The sequence below is a fragment of the Taurulus bubalis genome (assembly GCF_910589615.1).
Source record: "Taurulus bubalis genome assembly, chromosome: 8".
Lineage (NCBI taxonomy): Eukaryota > Metazoa > Chordata > Actinopteri > Perciformes > Cottidae > Taurulus > Taurulus bubalis.
In genome coordinates, this window is record NC_136596.1 from 5,654,573 (window position 1) to 5,672,329 (window position 17,757).

At 44.4% G+C, this 17,757-nt stretch overlaps 1 protein-coding gene across 1 annotated transcript in view; it reads left to right on the forward strand.

Annotated features, from left to right (window-relative positions):
• Window positions 1–17,757, forward strand: part of fbxl17 (F-box and leucine-rich repeat protein 17) — a gene marked incomplete at both ends in the record, with an annotated part of 188,530 nt that overhangs the window by 55,465 nt on the left and 115,308 nt on the right. The window contains 2 exons of the mRNA XM_079221847.1: window positions 5,338–5,445; window positions 15,637–15,767. Coding sequence (XP_079077973.1) covers window positions 5,338–5,445; window positions 15,637–15,767 — 239 coding nt within the window. The remainder of the gene's footprint in view (window positions 1–5,337; window positions 5,446–15,636; window positions 15,768–17,757) is intronic.

Sequence of the window (17,757 nt, forward strand, 5' to 3'; positions counted from 1 at the left end):
TTTTCCGTCTCTTTTGTCCCTCACTGTGATCCATCCTGTGTTCCTGTCTCATCACGTCTCATAAATATGACGAGTCCTCGTTTTGCCAAGAAAAACATCGCAGCGTCACATCTATCTGGACGGAGCTCCACGGGTCGCGTATCCTCGTTTTCCTGCCTGGTCGAGGCCTTTTTTTTTTTTAGGATCGATCCACGCTCGCAGCTCCAAGCGAGCCGCCCCGCACTTAGTGCACAGTGCCTGCTCATCAGCACAGAGACCGCACAGTAAAGAGACTCTCCCCCTCGCTGTAGTAAAACTTTACGACTTTCCGTGTTGCTTTTGTCTCCAGGCATCGGATATTACAGAGGATGATAAGTATTCATTTAGATTTTTTGCCAGATCACCAGTCCTCAGCGTCAATACAGCCCATCCAAGCTCTTTAAAAAAGAGACAAAGTTTTGTGTGTGCGCGTGTGCACGACTTTACGAGTGCGCCTCTAAGTTTATGTTTCTGTGTGCGTGTTCCAAGGCTGTGATGAACCCACTGCAGTATCACCCCTAAGAGAGTATTTATGGGGGGAATGATTACCTCGGAAAGAACAGAACTTTGATGAAAATCGTCCCACTTCAATTTGCACCTCGGAGGCCCTGCAGTCGGCGTCTGCGTTTATGGGTAATACTGGAAATCTGTGAGATTGCACATATTGGAAATCGGTAAAATTGCACCGTGTGATTCAGAAACCAAGAGTTTTGGTAATGACCTCATGATATTCAGTGGCCAGATTGTAAGCATCTTTGTGACGGTGAGATGGTCGCGCGTGCAACTTCGTTTCAAACAGGTGCAAGGTCTCGGGGCGTTGCTGTGACGGGACGTTTTTTTATATTAGTTTGTAAGGTTTCTTCATCAATATGAAGCTCTTTGTAGTAAAAACACACACCCTCAGTCATTTGAATGGGCTGTGTTACCTCAATAGGGATGCTGACGCAGAGGACTCTAGGTTACATTTTTTATAATAATAATTGTACAGGATCATCCGGCAAAAAAAAAAAGGTCAACTTTGGCTCAACTTCTCCCGCAATTAACTGAGCTCGGTCCACAACATTGAGAAGGCTCGACAGTGTGTTTAAGCATCCAAATAAATGGCTACTACAAATATAAGAATAAAATATTTCCGATGACCGCTGCGGCCGACACTTGAGTCGCTCGTGGCTGCGTCCTCTCCCGGGTCCAGATGACAACATATTTCCATGCTGTTTAATATTCGGTAAATCCTCGAAGCTTAGCAACTCAATGACGCTGCCGACTCTCGTTTGAGTGACAAATGGCTACTGGCAGCCAGTAAAATGTAACTTAGGCGAGTGCATTCTGGATGTATACATCTCTCTCTCAGCCACAGCTTTCACTTTTTTGGGAAGGGGGGCTAGAAAGTGTGTTTGTGTGCTGGATGAATTAGTGTGTGTGTGGGTTTGTGTATCACAGTAGACAAATGACAGTGTGCCTGCCCTTCACACACTCCCTGCCATCTCTCTCGCTGAGGAAACCGGCTTCACCTGAGTGTGTGTGTGTGTGTGTGGGCATGATGAATGCATTCTCTCAACGGGTTGTTTTCGTCTTCGTCTCTCCTTCGTCCCGTGCGATTGACGGAGTCAAACGAGTCGTATGATAGACGATATTGACGAGCTTAAATGACGTTATTGGACGAGATGTGGCCCCAGGGTGCTACCCCAGCGTTTTGTGAGAACACATCGCCAGACGAAAACCACACACTCGCATACAGCATTACCCCATCCTGCTACCACAGAACTCTGAACAATTACCTTCCAGCTCTTTAAGACACACACACACACACACACACACACGCACACACAAAGGCTATCTTTATGACTGCAGCGTTTCCATCATTGCCCACTTTTTTCTCCTGCTTTCCTTACCTCCTTCACCCAGAGACCATTAAACCAGATCCCTTCCAAAAGGCTTTAAGGCCTCTCTTGGCGAGCCACTTCTTCTCCAAAGCCCTGCCATGTCTCTTTTCATGTATTTAAATCAAAGTCCATGAAAGGTTGAGAGAGAGGAGGGAGGGGCGGAGCAAAGAGAAATTTGGGACGCGGCTTCTTTTTTGTATTTATGGGTTGGAGACAATCCTTAGTTACAAACTCATATGGCCTGACACACACACACACACACACACACACACACACACACACACACACACACACACACACACACACACACACACACACACTCTCTTAATCTGATACGGTACATGCCCTTCTGGCTTGTTCTGCTCTGGTGGAATTTTATTTCTTCTCTCCTCTCACCTGCTGAGAGTTACTGTAGATGTGTAACCTGCTCCTCTGCTTTCACACACAAGTGCATACACACACACACACACACACACACACACACACACACATACACACACACTCACACATCTTGCAACACTGGTATGAAAGACAGTCTGGAGGTGGCCTCTGCTGTGATTCGTTTGCTTCTTTCACAGACTGTTCTGATTTAAGGATTTCATTCTGCTGGTAGTCAAACCGAAAATGTTTTCCTTGATGGTTTTTTGGCAGAGGCCGTGTTGGGGGGGAGGGCACACTTCACCTGCCAGCTGCTCGGCTCTGACGGGTCCTTCTGGAGGCTGCATATTTATTATTTTTTCTTCCAAGCTTCATACTCAAAAAGACAACTCTGCTCTCCTCTTCTGCCCCGTCTCCTCGTGTCTCAGAGCGAGAGCGCTGACTCGCCTCCAGTTAATCGTCTCTGACGGTAGGGAGTTACGTGGTGGGTCCAAACCCGAGGCCTAGAATTTTAAGGTGCATCCAGCTATTGATTTCTCTGAAAAACCGTTCTGTTCAAAGCTAGCAAGTACAGTGAGGCTGCAGCATGCACACGCAGCTGTGTCCAGGATGAACAGTTCTGTTCTGGTTGAGTTTTATTACTTTTTTTTATTACTTTTTTGTAAAAGGCTTAAAGAACAGTTGGAAGGAGTAAGGATACCGCTCCCTCGCAGCCTGCTTCTTCCTCAACATCGCCACTGCTGTCGAAAAACAGTAACTTGTACTGCGTTGAACACGTTTGTGTGCAGCTCTGTGAGGGCACAGCTAAATGCTAACATGCTAACAGCCTGCAAATGTGTCCATGAAAGACTTAGCTCCACCCTCTTGTGCCTCTTCTGGTTCCAAAAAAAAACGAAGATAGAGTCGGCCAAAAAGCCAAACTAATGGTGGACGTCGAGGTGACTACGTCCACTTCTTATATACAGTCTCAGGACTTTACAAAAGTAGAAGGCCGACCAACCAACATTGCCATCCTTAAAGCTGGGCATTGCTAAAAAAAGTGCGACAAAGCATCAACGCCCTCCATTTGTCTGTCAACTCAAGTTGTGTTTCTCAGTGAGAGACTAGTACTAACCTCAAAACGTTTAGACGCTGCGATTATTCGTTTGCAGACCTCTTTCTGTAACACCTTGTTCTTTGCTAAATTACAACCTCAAAACGTATTACCAGTGCCTTAACCTGTGACTGCAGGGGCCCTCGCAGTCACATTCCTCTTTGAACCGTTTTGTACTTTATTAGCACTTTGTCTTCTTTCTGATTAGGTGAGAAACACACCTTTGAGCTTGAGCCAGAGTTATAAGAGGTGTTTTACCCAGATAAGCCACACTGCATGTGACTTGGTAAAAGACAAATGGAGACCTTGTTCTTTCTTTTTGCGACTTCTCTTTCCCCTGGCTGTCTCTCTGGGTTTTTCATCTTCCTCCGCCTCGACTCAGTAACCTTTAAAGGTAGACGTGAATGAGGGGGAGCCAGTGAGACTGAGAGAAAAAGAGAGGGGGAGAGAGAGAGTGAGGTATAGGAATCAGTAAGGAGCCAGGCTTACAAATAGTAGTGTAATCAGTGTTACTAGGTGGGGCGTCAAATGGATCTATGAGCACACCCGGCGCCGGCTGAGCAGAAGTGAGGCAGAGAGAATGGCTTTGTGTTCCCGGTTGTCTGCACCCAGTGTGACATCCGCTAGCAGCGCACATCAAGACCATGCAAAGGGTTCAACCCAAACGTGTCGCTCTAAAAGGACAAACTGAATAGAGGTGCACTCATCACCTGTTACTAAATGGTACACAGGATATCATATCGGTTGCAAAGTTAATTAATCATCTTTTCAAAGGAGGTTTGTAACCCTTCCTGCATTATGACGAATAGTTCAGTGAGAATAAGGAAACCGCAAAAGCTTTTCCCCCGCTGTCCCTTTTTACTCGATTCTTATTGATCTGAAGAGTTGTGTATGACATTTCTAGAAGTTGATGGCAAGTCCAGACATTGGGTTTCCTTTAGCTCGACAGAAGTGGTTTGTATTTGCAGTGTTTCTGCTGCAGACGGCCTCAGTGAAGGTGGGACTCTCAGCCGATTTTCTTAGCATCGCCACGTGAAACTGCTGCGTCATCATCTTGGATGGATATTATATTATATATTATATTATAACTTACAGTTTTCCTCCCTTTCTACTGTTTGTTCCTAATGTCTCTCCTCTCAGTATTTCGTATGAAACATCAAAGTTCTGGCATTCTTTTCATTTACTTTTCAAAACATGTCAGACTTGTATTTCAGCACGAATGCACTCTGATAGACTTCTTTTTTTTTCAAATATTTTAGGTTTTGTATGCATGCATCCATCACTAGTTAAAGTGCATTTTGCATGTATTCAAATGTATTTTTGTGTGTGTGTGAATTTCATAAAGAAACTTTGACGACTTTGACAAGGATGCAGGAGAAAAAGCCGCTCTTTGATGTTTGTTTTTCTTCATTTTCCCGATTAATCACGGCTTACAGTCAATTCTCTCTGTTCTGTCTTCTTTCTCTTCGCATCTTATTGTGTCTGTGATTGACGAGGAGTTTGCGGAAGCACAGAGGAAGCCTTCAGAGAGGACAAACAATCTCCCACATATTGTTGCAGTGTTGAGTGCGATGGGGAGGAGGGGGAGTAGCTATTGATACCCGTATTGATGTGTACAGTGGGAGCTGGTGGAAACGTTCTGCTCCCCTATTGATCTCTGATCCATTATGAGATGCTAGTGGAAGGATGGCCAGCGGTCCATCCATCTTAGGCCGACGCCCACACTGTCCTCTCCTCCTTCCTTGATCCTTCCACACACACACCCCTGTGAATCCCATATGTCGATCCTGGAAATGTGAATGAATGACGCATATTCAACCTGTTAACTTAAATTGGTCTCACAAAGAACAACATGAACTTCTTGAGAAAATAATAGTCACAACTATTTTTAACGTTGACAATAAAGAGGTTTCTTCCCTTGGCGACGAGTCTAAACCATCTTGCCTCTGCTCTTCTGTTGTCCAGGTCACCGATCGGTCCGTGCGAGCCGTCGCGGAGCACTGTCCCGAGCTGCAGTTCGTTGGCTTCATGGGATGCCCGGTGACCTCCCAGGGAGTCATCCATCTTGCCGCGGTAAGCATCGCACACCCATATTGTTCCCCGGAGCCTCATTCGTGATATCGCAGCTCCTCCGGCACAGACCAAAGAAGTCAACTCCATCAGCTCTTTTGAAGCGATCGCTTGTATCAGTAAATGTCAACTGAAGTTCTATGGCCACGATTTCAGTCTGATCCTGGGGCGGGGAAATTAACTTTTGGAGAGTAAACTCAGGACCTCGCTGTGTGTTTTATCTCAGCCTCCGTTTTGAAGTTATTTGGCGTTAACTTTAAAATCTCATGAAAGCCTAATGAGATGAATCCTAATAATACGCTGCTGTTTCCAACGACACCCCGCTGTTTGGATATTACCATGCTAATGAGCAGGGCGCCGCGGTTTTAAGTTGTTTCCGTGCCATACCAACGTGGACACACACACACACACACACACACACACACACACACATGGATGTGCCCGGATCGAATTCAACCGGTAAGCACCGCACTTCTCTTCTCATTTGTTTCCGTTCCCCAACTTAACATCCATGTGGAACGTGTGTGTGTGTGTGTGTGTGTGTGTGTGTCCCCGCACCCACCCGTGTGTGCCTGTGTAATACAATTCGATTTGTGTTTGATGAACTCGGGTGTACACGCAAGTGTGAACGTACCCTTGTGGGCTGCGTGCATCCATTCCTCCTCAAATGCAATTACAGTTGTGTTAATAGGACTGAGACACCCGATGCCCCGCTGCATTATTAGATTAAACAGCAGATTAATTTGTGCTCATGGGTTTGGCCCCCTATCATCTCTGCAGCCTCCACTGACCTTGGCCAGTGTGTTGTAGACAGACAGTAATGAAGCCAGCCAGTCATAACAGCATTAGCATACCTGGAGGTGGACGCATACACACCGGCCCACACGCACAGTCTAGCACACCTCATTATTATTTATTACAGTATTAACCAAGGGGAAGTTTTAGGGGGTTCAGACGACCAAGTTAATGCATCTGATCATATTTATACATATATTTTAAAATGGCAGTTTTGATTAATTGAAAAAATAACTTTTTAATGCTTTGCTTAGAAAAAGAAAGTTGTTTACATTTATGAATTTACCCCCATGAGATATCAGAGATGCATACGGAAACCATATTTTCCGTCTTGACCAACTTACTACAACAAAAATAACACTCTAGATATTACACTACTACACGCACATTATGCATTGGCATAACCCCCAACCTCTAGTGCAATGCAATACAACTGTTCCTCTACAAAGTCTACTTTTATAATGCTTAAAATGTTACACGTGTGTGACCTAAATAATAAACATATGATTGAATTTGCACGTATGCGACAATGTCAGTAAAAACGTTGTGAACTTCATGAAGATGGCCGTTACTGCAGAGCCCCTCGATCTTCCACCTGTAACAGCACCCAGCAGTGATCTCACAGTGCACCTCGTGGTACACTCCTCCATCACCGCAGCAAGGCGAGAAGTTAATCCACTGGAGGTCAGCAAAGGCATGATTTAGGTTGTTCTTTTAAAGGATTAAAAAAAATCTGAACGTTTTGTGCTTATATAAATAAATCCTAGAGAACTAATGATCTTTCACTGAGTAAAGATCTTCAGTTTCAACTAAAAAGGGTGGTGGTGACTGTAAGCCAGATCCAATCAACCCCTGAAAAACTTTTTTTTTGGGACAGAAATGTTTCAAAGGTGAGACTTTAACCACATTTATTTTGTCTGCGAAGATTCATCTCTTAGTTTCTGTCATCTCCGCCACCATTTCCTTCTCCTTCTCCCTCTCCTACCTCCATCTCTCCGTCCCTACGTAATCTCCGACAGTAATTATCTCGTTTAGCAGTTGATTCCTCCTCTCATTCGCTCCCACTTGGTCCCATCCTGTGTCGATTGAAAATCATATTCTCGCGCTTGGAATCGTTGCATTTCTGATGACTCCGTGGACCGGCATGCGATTCCAGGACTCCTCTCTTGTTCGATTATCACACCCTCCCTCCCACTCCGTTTCTTGCTCTTTTTCTCTCTCCATCCCTCTCTGATAATCTTCCAAACCTCCACACTTGCTATTCAGCTACCACCAGAAAAAAAGGGGAAGAAAATCCATTACTTTTATGAACTTCTCTTACATGGGGCACACTCACTTCAGATTGATATTCTTTTTAATTCTTTTTATACCGACTTCCCACAAATTAGGGTAGGAGGAAATCAATTCAAATCGTATTTTCTTAATCAAGTGAGCCGATGGTTGGAATAGGCCACCCGTGGTGCCGAGTTCGATGCAGATGGCTGCGCCGTGTATGCCTCTCTAATGGGTTTCCAGTGTTTCCAGCCCTATGCGCGAGCGATGTGCAACACCGCTCAATATTTGTAGCCAGGCGGCGTTTGATAAATCATCGTCTCGTTAGCGACTAAAAGGGAACAATCAAGGTTTCCTGCCGGCTGAGGGAGTAAAGCCGGCTAATTTAAAATCAAGCTCGCCTTACTGGGTGGAAATCAAAACGTTGGCCACACGGCGGAAAAAACTGGGATGAGTTTTGTGTTGCCGTACCGCTGTCAGTTTCTTCTTTCTTTACGGAGGCTCAAAGCTCTCGACATTAATGATGGTTTTACAGATGAGTCTTGTCACATCCCAACCACCTCGAGGCGGAGGCTCTGTGGGTGTCCCCGAGCTTTTCGGGCGATCCCCCGCTCTCCCTCTGCAGCTCATTCGTGGACTTTGTCTGTGTTTTCTTGTGTTCCTGTACGAGATTAATCCCTCTGTACTTGTGAAGTCAGGCCTCAGACGTACTGTATTTTCTGTGCTCTCCCCCTCTGCTTCTCAAGCCGCCTCGGCCACAACTAATGGAGTCGTTATCCACCTCTTTGAACGGTGTCGTTACCTGTTTCACGTCTACTTCAATGTCCTGTCGCTTTCTGCTTTTGGTCATTGTCACTCTGTCTTTCTCTCTTTTACTCTTGTGGATCTTGTGTTTTTTTGTCTGTGTGTCTCTCTCTCTCTCTTTCTCCCTCCCACACACACACACACACACACACACACACACACGCTCTCCCACCGTCCTTCCATCTTCCCGTCAAGCGGCGCTCTCTTCTTCTGGTAGTGATTAAATCCAAGGTCGGCTCTATCAGAGAGCCAGTGTTTGAGAGCGGCGCTGGGTGCCAGAGAGCCTTCATTCCCCGAGTCTTAGATGTCCCACTGATGGCTTCCCTTTGCTTGTCATGCCTACCCACAATGCCTCTCCTCATACGTCAGCCTATCACTGCCCTGTGGGCCTCAAAATGCCTTTTTCTGTGTGTGTGTGTGTGTGTGTGTGAAAGTTCCCACCCTCAGCACACAGACAGAGAGAGCGAGGAGGCCAACGACATAACAAATGGAGAGGCTGTTGAAGAATGTGTCAGAGATGAAACGAGGTATATTTGGAGACCGTAATAGCTGTGTGTTGTCTCTCTGATGTGCAGAACGTGGCTGTTTCTGGTCTTAATTTTGGGTCTTGTGGATTAATTCAGCCGTGCCGCTCCAGTGCTTTTGTTGTTCTTCCCCAGAAGAGAAGAAGAAGAAGAAGATAAATGCTCTCCAAATTTGACAGAATTGGACCATGGGCAATACCTCATCCTCTCTGTGTGTTTATGAGCAAATAAAACAGTCTGGATTTTGACAGGGAAGCTATTTAATTTCGTAACCAAAATCACATGTTCTATCCATGCTGGTGGCCTAGCGGAGCAGCGTGTACGCGCAACATCCACATTTGGCCGTCCTTTTTCTAAAATAAATGTGAACAAATAATTGCCGTGACCACATGACTAAAGCGTTTGAAGTGGTTGAACACAACTAAAGGTGAAGGTACAACTCTTCCCCCACTGTCACCTTCACTCCTCCCCCCATGCAGGGTGAGTGGTGTCTGGCTTTGCTGTCGTCTGCCGGCCCCTTATCTCCACTCCTCTGACTGGAGCACAGAAAATACATAATCACAGAGCCCTGTGTCAAACTGATAACCCCCAACACCAACCAGGGAAGTGTGTGTGTGTGTGTGTGTGTGTGTGTGTGTGTACCTTTTTCCATACATACAAATGTGTGTGTGACTGTACTTGCACGTGTGTGTGTTGTGTCTCAGGGGGTGGTGGAGAGGATGAAGGGGATACGAAAGGAGCAGAGGGGATTTGGAGGAAGAAAGGTAATGGGGTTGTGGGGGTCGCAGAATGAGTCGAAATCGTAATAATAATAATTTTCTTCGGCGCTGTATGGAGGAGATTGGGGGATTTATGAATATAATGAGCAGAGAAGGACCTAAGGATGATGTGTGTGTCTTTTGCAAAAAGTAATTGAGGAATAATTCATTTGGCTTTGAGACATTTAACCCAGACAGACAGAGATAGAGAGGGTTTTTGACCTCTGGAGGAGGAGGGGAGGGGGGCTATCATGTCTCATTAACGGCCCAACTAGTGTCACTGTACTGTGACTGTCACCCAGCGCTGTCGCACTGACTCGCACTCGTGTGTGTGTGTGTGTGTTCACGTGCCTATGTGGTCATTTGGCTTAGAGCGCCAGAGAGAAACCAATGCTCTCTATCTCCTCGAGCCTTTCCTCGCCGCTGAGTTTGTTATCAACACCAACACATGCAGGATTAGAGACTGTAAGGGGGGAAGAGAGAGAGAGATGGAGGGAGGAGGAGAGAGGGGGGGAATAAGTGATAGACAGTAGATGGGCACGAGACAGATAAATAGAGAAGTTAACCACACACACACACACACAGGGATCAGCTCACTGGTCCGTGACTGATGCAGAAAATGTATTTGTGATACCAGACCTGTGGCCTTTCCAGCTTTTGCGTCAGTCCCTTTTCAAATATTCATATCAATCTGTCTGCACAGGCCTCTATGTATTTATATGTGTGTATGCTTTTTTTTTTTTTTTTTTTTTCCTGAGTGTTCGTCTGGAGGGAGGGTGGGAAGAGGGAGGGGGTAGCGTGTGATTTAGGCCCGCCGTGGAGGGATTGTCTCGACACAGCTTTCTCCTGTCTGACTGAACTGTCTGGGATGCTCCGATATGGAAGAAGGAAAAAAACAAAAAAACAAAACAAAAGCGTGTATGCACGAGTGCGCACTATTCACCTAATGACACCGCTGCCATTCGTCCCACCTTTCTCCCTCCCCCAGGCCTCACCCCGTCTCACGGCCCGGACAGCCGAGTAAAATGTGTCCGGGGGGGCGGGGGGGCAACACCCCTGTGACTCCTTCCTTGGCTCGGGACTTTGAATGTCACTTCAAAGTGACTGTCTAAACTTTCCACCTGTATTGTTAGAAGGATTTCAACTTGTCTGAGGATGGAGAGTTTCCACCGCTACGCCTGTTAGTTCTGCTGAAAAGCTTTTTTTTTTTCTTCCATTTTTCAAAGACAGACATGCATGTGTTTTTTTTGGTGGATCTATGCATTTCCCACCGTAGCACGTATATTCTTCATCGACTAGACTCACACGCTGAATCTCCGTGCGGTTATAAATGGACTAAATGGCTCATATTTTCCAAGCCCCAACATGCTGGCTATTTATGGCTGAAACAACGCTCGCTCTGTCCGAGCTTTTCATGCCGGGACACTGAGGTTGATGGACAGCAACAGCCGTGAACTCCCGCCGCTTGGTGCCCGGCCTTCAAACCATGACATCATGTCCTCCGCATGGGGTCCACCGGGCCTCCGCTTGCTGTCTGGCATCCCGATGCTTGACGTTGTTTAAATAAATTAAGTAATAGCACCGGTAGTTATAGCGCTGTAGTCAGAGGTATACACACACACTCACACACACACTCACACAGACGCACACTCACATTGTGCGCCAGACTGTGACATACACTAATGTAATAAAGTGTCAAATCAACCTCTCCAAATATTGAACTGCAGCCTATGCTTGTCTGCAGGATGGCGTACCTCTGAAACAGCCAGTTATTTTTCTTTCACTTAAAGTGGCGTTTTGGATTTGACCTCTGACTCTCAGGCTCTCGTTCCTTCCCGTCGGAGGGAGGCTTTTAATCGAAGCAGGTGGGAGCCGAGCGGCTCGGAGTCCAAAGACCTCCCCTGGTCATGTGGACTGAATTAAAACGGCCTCTTTAATACTGAAATGTGGCGATGGCTGTTTGCTCTTCCAGCGCTGGCACAATCTGAAGTGATTGCTTTTCTCCTATCGCTGCATTAAGGTGTGATGTGTTCTGTCTGATTCATATCCATATTCTGCAAAATTCAATCATTTTCTGCTCGGTATATAATTATATATATAAATATATATCTATATTGGCACAGTTGACCAATTAAATCAAAAACTAGAAGGTCGATTTTTAATGAATTTATGAAAGACATGTTAGGATAGGTTAATGGATTCTGTGATTGTTTTAAATTTCTCTGCTTTTATTTTTCATCATGCATTTCACCACCTAAAAATACTTTTACTACGATGATAGCCGTTGGTATTAATGATTATTTTATTTGTCTTGTTGGCCATGTTTTAGTTGCTGGGAGAGGAAGCGTCCCGATCATCTGCTTAAGTGGAAGTAGCAATCCAACAAATTGATAATACTCCAGTAAAAGTCCAGTATTCATAATCTTGCTTGAGTAAAAGTAGTGCTGAGCGATTTATGGCCAAAACCTTTTAACATATTGTCCTTTCATATCTCAATAATATATCACAGTATAACATAAAAATAAAAACAAATTCAGTAAATATATATATATATATATATATATATATAAAATCCATATGAAATAAATACATGGTTTGTATACTCTTGTGGGAATTAAATACTCGAACAATTGACATTTTTGAATAATTTCTCTATTAATAAAAAAAAAAATCTGCTTTCTGTACGCTCTCATTATTATAAAAATAGATGATGTAATTGTGTATCACGATATCTCGATGTATGATTTCATCACGATTCCATTGAAAAACTATAATTTGTATTATATTGTCATATTGCATTAGCGCCTTAAGTACTATTGCTAGTATTAGCGACAAAATGTACAGAAAATATCAAGTACAGGGTGTAGTAGTATTCAAATATTAGATTATTATCATTATTATTATTGATGCATTTATATGTAAGTAGTTTTTAAATGTTTTATCTTTATAGGCTCAGTGGTGAGCAGGGCTGCCTTCATTCAGAGGGTCGGTAGTTCGATCCCCGGCTTCTCTAGTGCACGTCAATATGTCCTTTGGCAAGACATTTAACCCCAAATGACTGTTAGTTGCATCAGCTAAATGACATGTAATGTATATTTCTATATTTATGAACCAAGCATATCTTTTTCTACGAAATTTCAATTTGAAATAAGTTTTTTCTGCGTTGAAATAAGTTGAAATAAACATTAGCATAAAATGGAAACACTCAAGAACAAGGAAAGTATGTGTGCGTTGGAATATTCATAAAATGCGCCCTCAGCTCTGCGGGTTTCTGTTTTTATGAACAGCATGAATAATTATCCAGGTGTAGCTGCCAGCTCAGAGGAGACGGGACAAACTCTGCCTAGTTACAGACCTCAGCCAACGAGGAGAAAAACCTGCCGAACCTCTCACCAAATCCCCTGCTCTCTCGCTGCTGTTGCTCTTTTTTCACTCTTTCACTTTGTTTTTTTTTCCCCTCTCTGTGCTTCTTTGGCGCTCCCTTTTCTCCCCAATTTCTCTCCATTTATTTTTCTTTCTCCTCCGAAGAATTGGAAGCATTAAAACCCTTCACCTATGAGTCAAATTATGATAATCTGTCAACTATGAGAAAACAAACACCGGCACTGCGGCTCGCCTCATTCTGGAGGTGTGACTAATTACAGAGCCGGTCTTTTTGTGCGACTTCTCATTTTAGGGATTTGGAGGGGTATTTTTCTTTTTCGGCAGATGTCTGCTAAACTGTGGAATTTATTTTCTCTTCTTAGTTTTTTTTTTTTTTCTTCCCACAGATGGATTAACAAAGTTACAGTCTCAGCCGTGACTCTGCCTCTTCTCTTTCAAGCAGACATCTGCTAAATGTTTTTTTTCTTCAACCTAGCTACACTCTCAGCCAATGAAAACTCACACTGGTTGGCCTGGTTTCTCATTGGCTGTCCACATCAATGGGACGGTTTCTATTGGTTGTAGTAGAAATTCTACTACAGCAGACCTAAGCAGTTTTGAGGATTTGGTGAACAAATACTACTTTTGATGTCTGGGCTTTTAAAATTTACTCCAGGCGGAATAAACATAAATACTGAATGCAAATGACAGTGTGTGTGTGTGTGTGTGTGTGTGTGTGTGTGTGTGTGTGTGTGTGTGTGTGTGTGTGTGTGTGTGTGTGTGTGTGTGTGTTTGTGTGTTTATCGACAGCGTGACATGAGTGCATGTCTGTTGCTATGGATGTCAGTGGTAGTGGTCACTTGGACCACATTCAGGTTTGATTTTTGCAATGCCTTTGTTGTGCAAACAATACCACCACACACACGCACACACACACACACACACACACACAGACAGACACACAGACAGACAGACACACAGACAGACACACAGATCAGACTAATTCTGCATGAATAATTTAGCACTTCGATCCGAGACTGGCCACAGGGGCAATTGACTGTGTGTGTGTGTAAATGCGTGTTTCCGTGCACGTGTGTGTGTGTGCATCTGCTTGTGCACGTTCGTGTCGATGTTAATTCATACAGTTGGGGTTTCCCCCCCTGTTCATCGAATACCATTGTTCATCACGTCAGTTTCGCTGTACCTGACGACCACCGCTGCGTTCTTGACCCCCCTGTCTTTGCACGCGCAAGCCGTTTTAATGTTTATTTCATTTGTGCATGTAAGTCGTGTCTTCTGAGTATCTGAGGCTTTTTGCCACGAACCGCAAAATCTGTTTCGCGGTTATCTCATGCCGAAGCAGAAAACATGTATCACAAGAAGTGTGGATCGAGTGAGGGACAAAGAAATGTAATTTTAAAAAAAAAGCCACAAGCTACATATGAACACAGACAAATGGAGCAGCCAGACAGAGGTAAAGGTTTTGGAAGCCTTTTTATTTATTTATTATTTATTCTTTTACAACCTCAGCGCAGTGCAGCATCGTGCGCTCGCCGCCGCTGTTTGTTTTGCTGTCGTGTGTGTTTTGACTCTCGGCACGGGGAGGAGTGTTTACATGTGTGCTTACTTGCACCCTGTGAGCCTCGGCCCTTATCCGCTCCCCCCCTCCCCGTGTGTGTGTGTGTGTGTGTGTGTGTGTCCTCATGCTGGTATGTATATGTCACGCCTATGGAGCCGGCAACAGTGCTCAGTGATCTTAACACCAACTGTAAGCTTGTTTTCTCTTTAGCCTTGGCCCTGACATTTACCTCCCTGCCTCCCTTTGCGGCTGGCCGGAATATCATACCTCCATTATCTCGCTTCCCCGGAGTATGTGTGTGTGAGGGCGTAGATGTGTGTGTGTGTGTGTGTGCACACCTGCGCCTTTACATGGTTCTGAGTATGTATCAGAGAAGACACACCTGTGCTGCGAAAGTAGGTGATTTTGGACGAGCGGGAGCGCTCGGATTTCAGGAAGTAGAGATTTTCACTGGAGGATTAATCTAAACCCCTTCTTATGAAGTATTCAGATCGGAAAGAGGGATTATTGGAAGTCGGGAGAGTTGAAAGGAAGTGGGGAAAGTGAATGCTCATATTGGCTCATAACCCCTCACACCAGGCGTGCAGGCACAGAATGATAAACAGGAACAGGAAGACATTTTATACCATTGTATCTGCCTTGTTAGGTTTCATTCTGCATCCATGCTGTTTTCTTTTCTTTCTTTTTTTCAGTACATGCGGCGCAATACAAGATTACTCAGCGTTTAGAGAGGTTTAATCCACTTGCCTCGCAGATACGTCAAAACCTTCCATTTATTTCTGCAGACGTGTGTACCATACATGCCGTCACTGAATATTACTGTTATCTTACTGTTATTTTCTGAAAGGCTCGTACTTACAAATCAGCTGCTGGTTCCTTCATGTTGTGTTTACTGCATACCTGTTTTTGTAAAAGAGATAAAGTATGACTGCTGAAAACAAAATTGCATTTCTGAGCCCAGTAAATGGAGAAATTCATATTAAACATTGGTTTGGTTTTCTGACGGCGCAGCCTAGTTTTTCCTAAAAAAAAACACATTGACATTATGTTTTAATGTGTCTGTCTGTGTGTGTGTGTGTGTGTGTGTTGCCTCCTGTAGCTGCGGCACCTGAATGTCCTGGACCTGCGGCACATCTCGGAGCTCAACAATGAGACGGTGATGGAGGTGGTGAGGAAATGTCGCAACCTCAGCTCCCTCAACCTCTGCCTCAACTGGAGCATCAACGACAGGTAAGCCACGCCACGTCTGGTCTGTTTGTATAGACCAGCGCTGTACAGGTGCATCTGGTAGGTTTTCAACAGGAGCCTTAGTTAGGGAGAAAAGAAGGAAAAACTGTAACCGTTAGTTTAGGTTTAAAGTTTCATAATCCAACAGTGGTATTATGATAAATCCGGACACTAATGTGTTTGCCAATACTGAAAGTGAATCAACTAAAAGAAGTCCAGTGGGTCGTGAGGCTAATGGCTCTTTAGGGTCTTCGTTGGCAAAGAAGTCTTTCATTGATTATTCGTGGTTTTATAATATATTTGTGTATTATATCTTTTCATGGGGAGCTGTTATTGATTGAGCACTTATAGTTGCTTCTCTGGCATCACAATAATATTCACAAATATGCCTTTTTTATAAGATTTTGAGATCCTTGTGGATCACTTATTTTAACGGCAGCCATGGAGCGATGTTTATGTTGTAGTTTGTGTTACTGCACATGCACACAACGAGAAACGTCGCTATCTGATCCAAACGTGCACATAAACAACGGAGGCGTCACGGTATTAGAGAACTTGGCTTTACCAAATGGGTCCTGAGGAAGGAAACGCATTCAGCATCGGGGGAGGAATGTTTTGGTGAGAAACTCCACAGGGCCCCTCTAATCTGTGGAGGGACAATGGGGAAGCAGTTTGAATGATTTTTCAATTAAATCAACTCATTTATTAGTCGATAAAGGATTTCAACGGCTCTACACACAAACCGTACTCGCAAGCGACATTTGAAGCCCAACCATATGTCAGACAATTATGTACAAGCTCAAAAACATCAGCCTTTTTTTCTTGTTTTTTTTTTATCTCCACACCACAGTTATGACATTTACAGAAAGGACACATGTTGGCATGTGGTGCACACATTCAGCAACATAGCATGCATCCAACCGGATACAGTACTCTCCTTAAAGCATGCACACCTCTGCAGAGGGAAGGGTTAAAAGCACAGGTTGAAAGGACAACAATAACTTTTCTTTATTCCGTCTCCCTGGTCATCTTCCTTGCCGCTCCCTTCTTTTCTGTCCCCCTTTCTATCTCAACCGGGAGACAACTTGCACAGAATACGACGGCGAGAGCAAAGCATCTCCTCTTTTATTTATTATCTTGTGTTTTATTCATACCTTTCTATTTAATCTATTGATTTACAGCGGAGGCTGTGGCTTCTCTGCCGACTGTACTCTCACTCTTGGCTTAAGAGTGTGAACACAATATCGAATTTACCATGGCGCATAGCAACAATGGATGCATGTGTGTGTTTGTGTATGTGCACGTGTGAAATTATTCCTGCATTATTGAGTAAAGCGCAGACATGCGATGGGAAGGTTATGTTAATACCTTACCTCCTACTACCTCCTTTCAATAAAAAAAAAAGCATGGAGTTTGGTGAAACCCTCACAGGAGCACATGGTGTTATCAACTTCATCCCTTTATCACACTCATGCACATACCACACACACACACACACGCACACACACACACACACACACACACACACACACACACACACACACACACACACACACACACACACACACACACACACACACACACACACACGTACAGCCTCAATTGATTCAAGGCTGCATTGATTCCATAATGATATTTGCTGCATTGGTTCAGGGGCTGAAGGTGTGTGTCTGGCTGGATCACCTCTGGGAATATTGGAATTTAAAATGGTGTGTGTGTGTGTGTTTGTGTGTGGCAGCCTGTGTGGGAGATAAAGCTGTAGAATGTTGTGTGTGTGTGTGTTGCTGGCTGAGGCGCACAGTCGTATCTGGGGAGTCCTACATGCTCACTGTTCTGATGCTGCTGCACTGTTCGACTTTTGAAATATCCGGCAGAAGTAATGCAGGGGCATTTTCTTTTTGCCCTGCTTCCTGGACCTGCAGACCTTTTTATGTGTGTGTGTGTGTGTGTGTGTATGTGTGTGTTTTATGTACATGCTGTCTGCTGCCCAAGG